General features: G+C 35.7%; 1 protein-coding gene across 3 annotated transcripts in view; it reads left to right on the plus strand.

Moving 5' to 3' along the window:
• The window catches only part of LOC123552164 (alpha-mannosidase 2C1-like), a 107,204-nt gene that overhangs the window by 44,483 nt on the left and 47,266 nt on the right, over positions 1-15,455 (plus strand). For all 3 annotated transcript variants that reach the window (XM_053541703.1, XM_053541702.1, XM_053541704.1), the window contains exons 16-21: positions 3,253-3,379; positions 4,613-4,792; positions 6,079-6,109; positions 6,489-6,758; positions 7,917-7,996; positions 12,294-12,388. In XM_053541703.1, the coding sequence (XP_053397678.1) occupies positions 3,253-3,379; positions 4,613-4,792; positions 6,079-6,109; positions 6,489-6,758; positions 7,917-7,996; positions 12,294-12,388 (783 nt within the window). The remainder of the gene's footprint in view (positions 1-3,252; positions 3,380-4,612; positions 4,793-6,078; positions 6,110-6,488; positions 6,759-7,916; positions 7,997-12,293; positions 12,389-15,455) is intronic.

A 15,455-nucleotide genomic window follows, 5' to 3' on the forward strand; every position in this document is an offset into this window, starting at 1 on the left:
AGTTTCCCTAAATCGAAACTTAATTAAGTAAATTTAGGAGAGATATTTCTATGTCACATACTGGGTCAGAGATTAACTAAATTTTGGTGAACCTTTGAAAAATGATGCTTTAAGTACAGAAATCTATTCATATTATATCATTCACTTGCTTCTTACTAATAAGACACTGATGCCTATAAAGCACCCTAATAGAGGCAGGTGGGCTGGTGCCTATATAGCAACTTAATAGAGGCAGGTACTTTTATAGCAATTTAATAGGGGATGATGCTTATATAGCAACGTAATAGAGGTCGGTGCCTATATAGCAATGTAATAGAGGCTGATGCCTGAATAGCAATGTAAAAGAGGCAGATGCCTGTATAGCAACGTAATAGAAGCAGATGTCTATGTAGCAATGTAACAGTGGCTGATGCCTATATAGCAACTTGATAGAGGCTAATGCTTGTATTGCAACTTACTAGAGGCTGATGCCTGTATTGCAACTTACTAGAGGCTGATGCCTGTATTGCAACTTAATAGAGGCTGGTGCCTAAATTGCAACTTAATAGAGGCTGATGCCTGTATTGCAACTTAATAGAGGCTGATGCCTGTATTGCAACTTAATAGAGGCTGATGCCTATATAGCAACTTGATAGAGGCTGATGCCTGTATTGCAACTTAATAGAGGCTGATGCCTATATAGCAACTTGATAGAGGCTGATGCCTGTATTGCAACTTACTAGAGGCTGATGCCTCTATTGCAACTTAATAGGGGCTGGTGCCTATATTGCAACTTAATAGAGGCTAATGCCTGTATTGCAACTTAATAGAGGCTGATGCCTGTATTGCAACTTAATAGAGGCTGATGCCTGTATTGCAACTTTTTTTTTTTTTTTTTTTCTCTTCTTTTTTTCATCTTTCCTTTCGGGCTCCCTATTGGGATAACCCCATTTATTTTTATAAGGTAAGTACATTTACAAGACAATAACATAGAAGAAGACATTAAATTACCAATTCATACAAACATTTGAATAATAAATTCAGTAATTAAAGATAATAGTTACTTCGCCAGTGAAATAGAACTTGTTCGAAACGAAATGACAAGTAAAATTTGATGAAGTTTCTTTTGTCTAAATGTTTTCAGGCGTACAAATATCTTATCATACATGATTTAGAATTAAGTTTCATTTCAACAATTAACTAGCTGATATTTCAGAAAAAAAATCACAGTTCAATGACTCTAAAGTAATAACATAAAACATGTCATTAATATAAGTATCAATAAATACAAAACGAAATGGCATGCAATCCAAGATCTTCGTTGTACTTGAAAATCGTTATTTTTCAATGATGATACACTCTGACATATATACAAAAAAGTTTTTATAATGGTATTTGTATACCACACATATGGTATATGAATGTTGACTTATTTCTTATAATCTTGTGAATTAGAAGAAAAGTTGAAATGTTAGAAACATTAAAATTCAACATTATTTTCACTTTGAACATGTTAGTGCTGATTATCAATAAAAATTTCAGATTATCTTACATTAATTTCCTCTTTTACTCTCTTTTTTATTATTCTTTTTCAACAGAACATTTTGTATTTACTATATAATAAACCACTTGTTGGTTTTCATTAGTCGTGTTTTGATACTGTATTTGTTGTCTTACAGTGTTGGTTATTGACATTTTTAAATTCTTAAGTGAAGGGGTTTCTAATTCAGCTCTGAATTTATGAAAATTCCGATATTTCCGAATGTGCCATTTAGTCTCGAATATAAACGTGTTGATTAAATTAACATTATTTGAAGAAAGTCCAAAAGCAATGTCTTCAAATGAAAAAATATTTTTAATATTTAGTATTTTAAATGGTTCTTCTAATATTGTTTGAATATATTTCCAGATTGGTTTTACTTTTTCGCACTCCCAGAATAAATGTATTAATGTTTCCCTGTGAGATTTACACATGTTACAATACCGTTTGAGAGACGCATCAAACTTAGTTTGTTTTCTGTGAAAATACAATTATGTAAAAATTTCCATTGGAACTGCTTAGCTTTTTTTGTGGAGTAACAGCGGTACAAATTTGACCAAGTGCAATTCCAGTTTATCAGAACGCTTGTAGTTTAAAACTTTTCTTCCCATTTTTGTTCTGTATAAAGTTTTTTTGGTTGATTATGTCGTACAAATAAATTTAAAATGTCGCGTTTTTGCAATTAACTAGGCTGAATTACGTTTCCATTTTGCGTACAGACAGTTAAATTTCTTTGGGACAAAATGATATTTCGGTTATTTTGATCATTAACCTGTATTTGGGAACCTAGCTTTAAGATATTCGTAAATTCCTGTATTGCAGCTTATTAGAGGCTGGTGTCTATATTGCAACTTAATAGAGGCTGATGCCTGTATTGCAACTTAATAGAGGCTGGTGCCTATGTAGCAACTTAATAGAGGCTGATGCCTATACAGCAACTTGATAGAGGCTGACGCCTGTATTGCAACCTAATAGAGGCTGGTGCCTATGTAGCAACTCAACATAGGCCGGTGCCCATATAGCAACTTAATAGAGGCTGATGCCTGTATTGCAACTTAATAGAGGCTGGTGCCTATGTAGCAACTTAATAGAGGCTGATGCCTATACAGCAACTTGATAGAGGCTGACGCCTGTATTGCAACCTAATAGAGGCTGGTGCCTATGTAGCAACTCAACATAGGCCGGTGGCCATATAGCAGCTTAATAGAGGCTGATGCCTGTATTGCAGCTTAATAATGGCTGGTGCCTGTGTTGCATTTCAGTAGAGGCTGGTGCCTGTATTGCTTCTAAGTAGATGCTGATGCCTTTATAGCGACTGAATAGAGGCGGATGCCTATATAGCAACTCATTGGAGGCAGATACCTATATAACAGTTTAATAGAGGATTCTGTTGTGTAATATTAAATCCAGGCTTCTGTCTAAATTTACATATAGCCTGCATGCTAACCTCATTAGCAAGAGTGCAGTTCTAATGCTGGTAGGATTGTGAGTTTGAACTCTGGGGAAGGCGTATATGTTCCCCAGTGACAGTTGAATAGTTGACATTGTGTCTGAATTAATCTTGTCCCCCACCTCTGAATCCTGAGATATTGGCAGTTAATTGTGGAGAATAGGTTAGTACTGATACAGAATCCAGGAACTCTGGTAGGTTAACTGCCTACTGTTACATATCTGAAATATTGTTGGACATTGGGGTTGAACCCAAAACAGACAAATTGTTTTATAAATTTCAGAGTAAAGATGAGTACACCTGATGAGTTCTTCAGTGATATAGAGTCTGAGGATGGAGGGAAGTTGTGCCGCTGGGCAGGGGAACTGTATCTGGAGTTACACAATGGTACATACACTACTCATGCTAGGGTATGTTTCTCATTTAATTTTTAGCTCAATTATTTTAAGAATAAAAAAGGCTTTTTGTACCTTTTCTGATACTGTATATTTTTATCATCTTTAAATTTGTCTAAAATATTTTCCTGTTGCATCTACTGGGCCATATTCATTACCGTTTGAAATCAGAAACTTAGAAGGAAAATATCAAATTTGCCATAACTGTGTTTTTAGCAAATTTACACATATGAAATTTGACTGAGCTGTATGCAGCTATTGTACACACATTCGTGCAAAGTTTCATCACAGTCTGTTCTAATATCAAAGACAGAGCAAAAATGAAATTTTAGAGTCAAAGTCTAAGTTTCAGACTTTAAACATAATGGAGTGTGGGCCCTGATTTTAGCTCAGCTTAAGATGAGCTTTTTATGATCATTCTTTGTCCATCCGTCAGGGTGAACATTTCTGTGAGTGACATGTCCTGGCTTTGCTTGGTTGCATATAGGGGCCGCCAAAGCTAAAAACAGCTGGCCAAATTTCAAAATAATTTCACGAAAACTTTTCGAGGGGGACTGTCTACTAAGATTGTTCAAATTATTTATCAATAATCATGACCACTAGGGGGTGTTGTCACTTTCCTGTATATTTGTATAGGGACATCTTATTATATACTGCTGGCCAGAATCGTGGTCTCTAGTCCCTATCTGTATTTATATATATAGGAGATTCTAAAAATGTTCTCATCTGAAATTGCTTAGAAAATTTCAAAATAATTTAAAAAACATTCCTTGGGTGACCCTTTACTGAGATTGTTTGAATTATTTGATTTGTCAAAAACATGGCCACCAGAATTAAAATAGAAAACTCCTCAAACAACATCACATTCTGACAAAATTCAGATTTGTCAGAAAAAAACAAGGTCGCCCAAGAATGTGGTCACTTTCCCCTATTTGAATGTAGCAGAAAGTTTTAAAATCTCCTTGTCAGAAACTACTGGTCCAATTTTGAAATTTCATATTAATGATCCTTTTGTGACTCTACCTCTCTGTTCAACTTAATCAGATTTATAAAAGAGATTGACTATTTTTCCTTACAGAAGCTTTCATAGACAAGTGGCTACAGTTACCTGTGATATAGGGCCGGCATGGTCCTCTTGTCTGTAATTTTCTCTCTGCTGTTGGATGGTCAAACTTTGTTGAAATACATAATATATGTAGCTTTCGGCTTACTAATATTAAAAATAGAACAATGTATATTTTGATAAAGGTGAAGAAGATGAACAGAAAATGTGAATTCTTGCTGCATGATGCTGAGTTTCTGAGTAGCATTGCTATGGTAACACATGCTAAGGATGAAGTATATCCTCATGAGGAGTTAATACGACTGTGGAAGCTGCTCCTGTTGAACCAATTCCATGATGTACTTCCAGGTTCCTCCATTGGCATGGTAAATATATTCTGTCCTGAATTATTTGTTTTGCTGCATATGGGGAAGTTGTCAGTTACTTCTTGTGTAGTTTCTGTTGAATATGTTCCAGTTTTGCCATTGTCCTCAACTACTATTGTAAGATACTGTATTGAAAATGATTTTATTCTTAACATCTGATTCTAAGCTGTCTTAAGACTGAATAGGGCCTAGGTGGCCAAGTGGTTAAGATTGTTTTTTGTTTTTTTTAAATGAATTGCCCCTCATCCATGTAGGTTCAGAACCTTACTGGAGTAGAATTGTTCAAGTGAGGAAGTCATCCATCTTGCTTATGGAAGGTAGGTGGTTCTGCCAGAGGGGCACCTGGGGTCTTCCTCCATGATCAAAAGATAGAAAAGTTGCCATATGACTAGACCTAAACAAAGGCTGTGTGGTAATGGTCTCTGTCCAGGAATCACTTTTTCCTCATCCTGTTGGTTTGAAACTTCACATGTGATACAGAATTCTTTCATGTAAGGCAACTAACCAACTGGCTTGCTTAAGGTCAGAAGGTCACTTGGCCTAGCTATGGACTTTTGCCTGGAAGAATGCCCCCCTCCCCCTTCATTGTCTTGAACAAGAGCTGTCACTAATGGTGACAAATGCCCCGCAGCACCTTGATCTTTGACCTGGTGACCTTGACCTTCCACCTGGTGACCCCAAAGTCAGTAGGGGTCGTGTACTCAATAAGTACTGTCAGCTTGTGAAGTTTGAAGGTCCTGGGTGCAGTGGTTCGCGAGTAAAGTGCCATCATGCAAAAAGTTAACGTTGTGATGAACAAACTAACAAATGGACGGACGGTTGAAAACTAATATGCCTCCCTTCGGGGGCATAAAAAGAACCTTGGCTCTTCATTTATAATCATATGAAAACAAACAAATCTCATCTGTGTCATATATCAGTTACTTATATAAAGTACAGGAAGTATTGGTGTGAATCTAGGAGTCTTGATGGAGAAAGGTATTAGTTCCCACAAACTTAGATAGAGTCTATTAACATTGTAACTTTATTTTATTATTATTGTCTTTAAATCTCAACCTAGTTGGTTTGAGCCTAATAAGTAATTGAATTCTATTATGTGAGGAGGCCAGCTATCTGGCTTGTATAGTCTAATGTTAGTGGCTCTTGTTAATCTGCACATGTCTAAAAATACTCAACCTGTGGTCCTCTAAAACCATCAGACCTGTAATGCTTTCATATGAGCCTTGCTGTCAGCATTAAATCCTACAAAATAATTTTGCTAAAGCTGATTTTGTGTGCTATTGCAGGTGTATGAAGATGCACACAAGTATTACAATGGTATGTAGCTCTGTTCATTTTGTTGACAGATTTAAAAAAAAGTTTTAATATTATGTTTGCAGCACTATGCCTCATGCTACACACAGGATATTTAGTGAAATACAGCCCACTCGAGCATTGATGACATAAGCATTAGAGCTGACTGCAGCAACGGATTTAATCCCCAGCCATTTTCCTTCTATGGTCTATGAACTGAGTTTGCTTGATCCGTTACCTGGAGGTGTTTTTCTGTACTTGACATGTTGGATAAATTTAGTCTGTTTACTTATATCTGTATACTTTTGTTTACTGGAGGTATAGACAGTGTAAATTATGCTAAATCAGTTACATAATAACCACATTTTCATTGCATTCTTTGAAATTTATATTTCTACCCCAGACATAATGCAGTCAGGGACCAAACTGTGCACTCTGGCTTCCCAACATGCATTAGCAAAATCACTGGTGACAGCAGATGCAAAATCAAGTGGCAAGCAGAAATGTCATCTGGTCTGGAATAGCCAGTCATGGGAAAGGTCAGCGGTTGTTGCAGTAGAAAGTACTGAAGATGATGTTGTTGCTTCGGGTAAAAAACCTAGCAAAAAGAGGAAAATTGAAACCATGGCAACTGATGATGTTTGTCAAACAGGTTCTGATGGCAATAAATTATGTAAGTTATCTTGTAAGTTCCTGTTAGTAGCTGCAAAGATTTTTAAGTCATTTAGGTTAGAAGGCTTTACTTGAAGCTACTCGCCCTCAGTTTGGGTGAAATTTTTCAGCATGTTCATTTCCACCAAGTTTGGCAAAGAATGTATATATGACACTGTAAAATGATAAAGTGGATGAAAATAGAAAGAGAATATTTGTTTGTTTTGAGTGAATATGGAATATATCTCACTGAGAAGTGAGAAAATTTCAGGTATTTTCACGAGCGCATTTTCTCAACATTTTCTAAACATTTTCTCACTTCAAGGTAAGATATATTCCATATTCACGAAAACAAATTTTCTTTTTATTTTATGCTCAATTACGTTGAGATTTGCATTTTACAACTATTTTTAATCTCAGCGTGGGAAACAGACGCGCGTAAACAGACATGACGTCAGGCGTGCTGTGACGTTATAAACACGCATACAACATAAAGTTCCATTTTATTTTAGTTTTTGCTGCATAACGTTATGTAATTCTCTTTAAATAAAATAATTTGAATCGAGAAATATACTATAAAGAACAAAGTGCGACTAAAATTTTCATCCTGTTTTAAGCAAATAATTTAAAATTCATACACAATGTAATGAGGGGGCGGAGCTATATCTCTCTCAGTGTGAAAATATAGATTTCATATTTTCACAGTGTGAGTGATGAGATATGAAAATATTTAACTGATAGAATACAGTATTTCATTAGTTGGCATTAAATAAAAGTTAGATATTGGTAAAAATGCAAGAAGAATGTAAATTTTCTGCATTATTTCAAAAGTGTTGCATTGTTTTAATACCTTCTGCACAATAGTTTTGGTTATTTATAAGAATATCTTGCAAAAATCTTATGTCAATAAGTTTGTACCACTTGTCACTTTCGGGGTACTCACTTTCTATGGATTTTTGAGAGAAATTATTTTTTGCCTAAAATGTGTAGGTTAGTCTTATTATGTTTTGAGATTTTTTTCAAACCAAAATATGGAAGTCATTTTTATTGAAGTATGAACCAGAATGCAGAATTAAAAATGTTACATGTTGTTTTCCAGCTGAAAGTGATGCTAGATGATTTTTAATGTGATAAGAAAATACAGTTATTGCTCTGTCAAATGTTGTTTTTTGTTGTACAGACTATGTGACTGTTCCAAGTTATGGTTATGGTGCCCTTAAAAATGAGAAAATCATATCACCTGTTGAAATAAAACTCGAGGTAAGTGATACCTGGTGCTGAAGTCTGTAAGGTGTTATTATGTCCATGTTTGTGGAAGATGGGGTATATTGTTTAACTCATTGTCAGTCTATCTGTTGTTAGGTTGGTTGGTACACCTTTTGTTTTCGGATCAGTAACCAGAGAAAACTTGATCTCAAATAGTTAAAGTTAATTGGCTGATTACCTTGGTGAATGGATGACACCTATTGATTTTGGGGTCAGTAGGTCAAAGGTTAAGGTGACAGTGACCTCGAGACTGAGAATGGTTTCTCTGGAACAACTGATTAGAATGCTTTGACATACAGTTGTCAAACTTCAAAAAAGTATGAACTTTAAAAAAACACATTTATTTCATAGGATAGTACTTGTATCCTTTTAAAAAGATGTTGTTAATTTGTTTTTAGGTCAGATCTGTCTCATTTGTGTTTGGCGCAGATTCTAAGAATACACAAATAGCTAGAATGGAACTGCTTGAAATGATTTTGTATAGCACCTTACTTCTAAGTATGCTTCATGAAATGGGTCCCAGGGTCAGAAATCTATAAATTTATTGGTAGCCTATGAGGCTACAACTAATTATGTCTCCCCCAGGAGACATATTGTTTTTGCCCTGTCCGTCCATCTGTCCGTCCTTCCGTCCGTCCGTCCGTACGTCACACTTCATTTCCGAGCAATAACTGGAGAACCATTTGACCTAGAACCTTCAAACTTCATAGGGTTGTAGGGCTGCTGGAGTAGACGACCCCTTTTGTTTTTGGGGTCACTCCAGCAAAGGTCAAGGTCACAGGGGCCTGAACATTGAAAACCATTTCCGATCAATGACTAGAGAACCACTTGACCCAGAATGTTGAAACTTCATAGGATGATTGTACATGCAAAGTAGATGACCCCTATCGATTTTGGGGTCACTCCGTCAAAGGTCAAGGTCACGGGGGCCTGAACATTAAAAACCATTTCCGATCAATAACTAGAGAACCACTTGACCCAGAATGTTGAAACTTCATAGGATGATTTGTCATGAAGAATAGATGACCCCTATTGATTTTGGGGTCACTCCGTCAAAGGTCAAGGTCACAGGGGCCTGAACATGGAAAACCATTTCCGATCAATAGCTAGAGAACCACTTGACCCAGGATGTTGAAACTTCATAGGATGATTGGTCATAAAGAGTAGATGACCCCTATTGATTTTGGGGTCACTCCATCAAAGGTCAAGGTCACAGGGGCCTGAACATGGAAAACCATTTCCGATCAATAACTAGAGAACCACTTGACCCAGAATGTTGAAACTTCATAGGATGATTGTACATGCAAAGTAGATGACCCCTATCGATTTTGGGGTCACTCCATTAAAGGTCAAGGTCACAGGGGCCTGACCATTGAAAACAATTTCCGGTCAGTAACTTTAGAACCACTTGACCCAGAATGTTGAAACTTAATAGGATGATTGGTCATGCAGAGTAGATGACCCCTAATGATTTTGGGGTCACTCTGAGAAAGGTCAAGGTCACAGAGGCCTGAACATGGAAAACCATTTCTGGTCAGTAACTTGAGAACCACTTGACCCAGAATGATGAAACTTCATAGGATGATTGGTCATGCAGAGTAGATGACCCCTAACGATTTTAGGGTCACTCTGTTAAAGATCAAGGCCACAGGGGCCTGAACATGGAAAACCATTTCCAATCAATAACTTGAAAACCTCTCGACCCAGAATGTTGAAACTTGATAGGATGATTGTTCATGCAGAGTAAATGACCCCTATTGTTTTTGGGGTCACTCTGTTAAAGGTCAAGGTCACAGGGGCCTGAACATTGATAACCAGTTCCAATCAATAACTTGAGAACCACTTGACCCAGAATGTTGAAACTTCATAGGATGATTGAACATGCAGAGTAGATGACCCCTATTGATTTTGGGGTCAGTCTATTAAAGGTCAAGGTCACAGTGGCCTGTTCATGTAAAATCATTTTTTGGAAATAACTTGAGAACCACTTGACCTACATGTTGAAACTTAATAGGATGACTGGATATGCAGAGTAGATGACCCCTATTTATTTTGAGGTCACTTGATCAAAGGTCAAGGTCACAGGAGCCTGAACAGTGACTTGAGAACCACTAGGCCAAGAGTGTTGAAATTTAGGGGGATGACTGGACATGCCAAGTGATAATCCCTGTTGCAGCCTTGAACCATCAGTGTCTCTTTGACTTTCGCTCCTGACCCCTATTGACGTCTTGGCTATAGGACTTTGCATTGGGGGAGACATGCGCTTTTTTACAAAAGCATTTTCTAGTTTTGTCTGGCAGCCCAACGGTTTTGGTTTGTTTGGCTATATGTGCTTAGTGAATGTATACTAAAGATTACTAAGATAGGAGGCATAAATTTCCAGTAATATAAGGTGCAACAATAGTTTTTCTCTTGATAATTTTTCCTTCTTTAGTGAATCACAAAATGACAATATTGTTTTGGAAAACATGTCAGTCAATATTTAATTAGAATTTCTTATCCAGTATCAAATTCAGTTTATGTTATAAAATAAGTAGATTAGTATGTCTGAATCTAAGCATATTTAATATTAGGGTAGTTTCAGAAAAGGAAGTAAAAGCAAGTGGAGGTCTCCCAATTTCTGAGCACTGTATTCACCTATCCAAATTTATGTTTGTCCAAAATACTCAGTAAATTCTCATATGGATTTGGCAATGCCTTTTTTTGCTATATAATGATAGACTTTTGCACATTTTGCATGAATTTAAACTCAATTTGAGCACTAATCTGCCTCAAGTTTGTGCGATCTGAAGTACTTCCCATCAAATGGTAATTTGCAAAAACTTACTGTTCATGTGTGAAAACAAAAGTACATTTTGACAGATACCTTAAAAAAGACAATACTTTTATGACTGGCTTGCTTATTATATTATCCATTTTAATGTTATTGGATCACCTAAAATCTTATGTATGCAAGTTTCTTTTAAACATTTGTCCCTGGAGGTAATTGTTTGCCGATTATGTCATTAGGTCTAGCATGTATCAGAATTTAATTGGCAACTGTAAAAAAATTTTGCCACAATTTTGGCTTCTTAAAAGATATGGATTTCCAGGCTGCTAAACATTGAATTTGAAAGTAGGCTGGCAGGCTCGCTCTGAAACATTATAGTAACCTGACAGAATTTTCTGTTGAGCCCTTGGCTCCAGATAGCAGTAGTGATTCATGTAAACTTTAAAGTTTCCTCACAGGAGAGCTAAGATGAATTTATATGAACAGTGTGGAAAAGTTCCTGTTTTTTTGAAGTGCAGCATGCCTCTTTTAAGAAATGTAATGTCAAACAACCCACTTGTATTTCCCATAAGCCTTAAAAGTGAAAAGCACTTGATGAGTACTTTAATTTGAATCGTCATGAATCTCTTTCTTTTTTATTGAAGCTTATATTTTGTAAGGATTTTCTAGTTAAAAGAAAGTAGGGAAACCATAGGAAAAAAAATTCTTAAAAAGTGATATTGATCATCACAAAGTAAGAGCTTTTAGCTTAGTTCTTGACAAGAGGTTAAATAATTACAGTAAGGAATCCTTATAATTTATTAGGTTATATTTTATAGGTCGTAATAGTTGTGGGGTTATATAAGATTGATATCATGCACTATATGATGTTTAATAGAAGGAATATAGAGAAAATACATAGCTATTACTGAATAAAAGACCCCCTTCTCAAATTGACCAAGGTGGACAAATCCCCATTTGATTTTTATCTTGACAGTTTGAAGAATAGTGAAAGTTATTCTACTCATCCAGGTGTTGGTGTTGGCATCACACCTTGGTTAAAGTTCTAATGCAAGTCCATTACACTTATTGGATACACAGAACTTCCAAGTCATCAAATGTACTGAAATAACCAAGTTAGAAAACTCTTGGTTGAATTTTATTCAAAGTATGGCCATTATGTTACTTAGAAAATTTGGTTTTAGTTTTACATACAACTATTAAGCTATGTCTCAATCCCAACTATATGTATTGAATTGAAACTTCATTCAGTGCTTCCCAGTTATCAAAGTCATACTGAAAAAACAAACTTAGATAATTCTTGGTTGAATTTTGTAATTATGGCCATTTTTTGACTGAAAATTTTGAGGTTAAAGGTCAAGGTCACATTGACCTGGAACAGTAGAACTTTTGTTTACAGTGCCCAAATAATTTCTGTTCCTTGTGCAATTACTGAATTCATCAAGGGAGGCATTTTGTGTTTTACAGGCTCTTGTTTATTGTCAGTATCATTTCAGTTTAATGATTATAAATCTTTGTTAGGATGATGGTCTTGTAGTAATGAAGAATGAATGTCTGGAAGCACATATAGACATGGCTGGGCGTGTGAGGAAAATGTTTGTGCAGGGATCTACTAGGTTTGTAATCAATCCTTTTTGCCTTGTTTGTAATTTTATAGAGATTTTATTTTGTCAAAAGCATCCCTGTTCCAATGGAATTATCTGGCCGTAAAATCATAAACATTTTGTAAATGGGAAAAAACACCCAAATAACATTTTCGAACAACTGGTTTTTAGTGGAGGATAGTGTAGAACGTGCAGCTTTAGGAGACTGTTGGCTCTGTATGACTAGCAAAAATGTAAGAGAAACTCCATATAAGTGAATTTGAATTAAGGCAGAGGTTATAAGGATCTTATATGCCTGCCTGTGTAAGACGGGGTTTTCCCTACCCGAGGGACGGTGTGGAATGGAAAACCAAGCGTTAGTGAGGTTTTTTATCCAAGCTGTCCCGAGGGTTGGGAAAACAGCTGTCTTACAAAGGCAGACATGTTAGATCATTAGCTCGACTATTCGAAGAATAGTCTAGCTATTCTACTCACCCTGGCGTCGGCGTCGGCGTCGGCGTCACACCTTGGTTAAGTTTTTGCATGCAAGTACATACAGCCATCAGTGAAAGGCATATAGCTTTGAAACTTATTTCTTCTTTTTCTAGGTCAATTACCAACCTCTCTGGGTCAAGTCCCATAACTCTGACATGTATTTTGAGCAAATTATGCCCCCTTTTGGACTTAGAAAATTTTGGTTAAAGTTTTACATGCAAGTTACTATCTCCAAAACTAATGCAGATATTGATTTGAAACTTCACATGTGTCTTCGGGGTTTATAAAACTAGTTGATAGCAGCAAGTCCCATAACTCTGACTTTCATTTGGCCAAATTATGCCCCCTTTTGGACTTAGAAAATTCTGGTTAAGTTTGCGTGCAAGTACATACAACTATTTCTAAAAGGCATATAGATTTGAAACTTATTTTTTCTTTTTCTAGATCAATTACCAACCTCACTGGGTCAAGTCCCATAACTCTGACATGTTATTTGAGCAAATTATCCCCCTTTTAGACTTAGAAAATTTTGGTTAAAGTTTTACATGCAAGTTACTATCTCCAAAACTAATGCAGATATTGATTTGAAACTTCACATGTGTCTTCGGGGTTATAAAACTAGTTGATAGCAGCAAGTCCCATAACTTTGACTTTCATTTTGGCCAAATTATGCCCCCTTTTGGACTTAGAAAATTCTGGTTAAAGTTTTGCGTGCAAGTACATACAACTATTTCTAAAAGGCATATAGATTTAAAACTTATTTTTTCTTTTTCTAGATCAATTACCAACCTCACTGGGTCAAGTCCCATAACTCTGACATGTTTTTTGAGCAAATTATGCCCCTTTTAGACTTAGAAAATTTTGGTTAAAGTTTTACATGCAAGTTATTATCTCCAAAATAATGCAGATATTGATTTGAAACTTCACATGTGTCTTCGGGGTTATAAAACTAGTTGATAGGATCAAGTCCCATAACTCTGACTTTCATTTTGGCCAAATTATGCCCCCTTTTGGACTTAGAAAATTCTGGTTAAAGTTTTGCGTGCAAGTACATACAGCTATTACTAAAGGCATATAGATTTGAAACTTATTTTTTCTTTTTCTAGATCAATTACTAACCTCACTGGATCAAGTCCCAAAACTCTGGCATGTATTTTGGGCAAATTATGCCCCCTTTTGGACTTTGAAAATTCTGGTTAAAGTTTTACATGCAAGTTACTATCTCCAAAACTAATGCAGATATTGAATTGAAACTTCTCATGTGCCTTCGGGGTTATAAAACTAGTTGATAGCAGCAAGTCCCATAACTGATATGCATTTTGGTCAAATTATTCCCCCTTTTGAACTTAAAACTCTTTTGATATTTAACTTTTTTGGGTAATATTTTCCTGCTTCTGGGTCAATATTTCGAATAGTCGAGCTTGGCTGTCTTACGGACAGCTCTTGTTTTTATTGCCTATCACGTTCAAAATAGATCGTGGAGACAAGTAGATTTTGGTATTTCCTGACATTATTTATATAGTTTGTGACGTCACAATAGTGTCAGTACTATGTGACGTCACCTTAGTGCATGCTATTTTAGACAAGGGTTTTCCGTAGGGAAAGACAGGAATGTCTATCCCTGGCGCGTGCACGGACAAATGTGTACTTTCCACGCTAGGTAGGCAAGAAAATGTTTTCTTGAATATTTGACTGAAGACAGTAGGTCTGAATTCATTTTTATTATGTGCTTTTCAGTGAATTATCAAAATATTAGTCTAAGAGTGAAATATATCTGGTATATTCACAATGAAAAATATCAAATATATTTTTCACTGGCAAGAAACTATAAAATGGGTACATTTAGTCAAAACATGAAATAAAAGGCAAATTTGTTTTACATGTAAGATCGAAATAACTCACTCATGAACAATATATTTTAAATTTTCACATGTAGCTATGCCACTCATAGAAATACGCATCTGGTGTTCAGCCGTGAAAGATATTCAATCTTACACTGAAACAAACAAATATTCTCTATATCTGTGGCCTCATTTTGATGTAGAGAAATTATTCGACGCCGCCAGGAGGCGGTATATGGGATACACTTTTATTTTGGACCCTGTAAAGATGGTAATGAATAGTTTCGGAATGATAAACTGAACACAGTGAATAGTTTGTAAAAGGACCCTCGATATTGCACGATAGATTTTAGTGAATAAACAAAAAAATGGCAAAAAGAAAACATAAGAAATGTATGTAATGCAACTTATTTTGTGATATAAAACAATGTTATTTGTCTTTCCTTTCCTTATTAATTTTGTAGAGCAGAAAATATTTTTTTATTTGCAATTTCGTCAAAATGTTGATCCGATTTATTGATAAGAGAGGTTACTCTTTAAGTCAAGTTTTCTATTTCTGACCTTAGCATGACCTACTTATAATCTATCTAATTTTCTATAAATAGAACACACCGCAGATATACCATACTGCAACGCGTGAATTGCGAACAAGGGAGCGTTCATGCATTTTCCAATAACCTTTCAGTAAACTTCGAAGAGAATATTAAAAAAAAAAAAAATACGGAAAATTACACTTTGCCTGCATAAAATTCCTTGAAAAAACG

Source organism: Mercenaria mercenaria, chromosome 4 (genome assembly GCF_021730395.1).
Source record: "Mercenaria mercenaria strain notata chromosome 4, MADL_Memer_1, whole genome shotgun sequence".
Classification (NCBI taxonomy): Eukaryota; Metazoa; Mollusca; class Bivalvia; order Venerida; family Veneridae; genus Mercenaria; species Mercenaria mercenaria.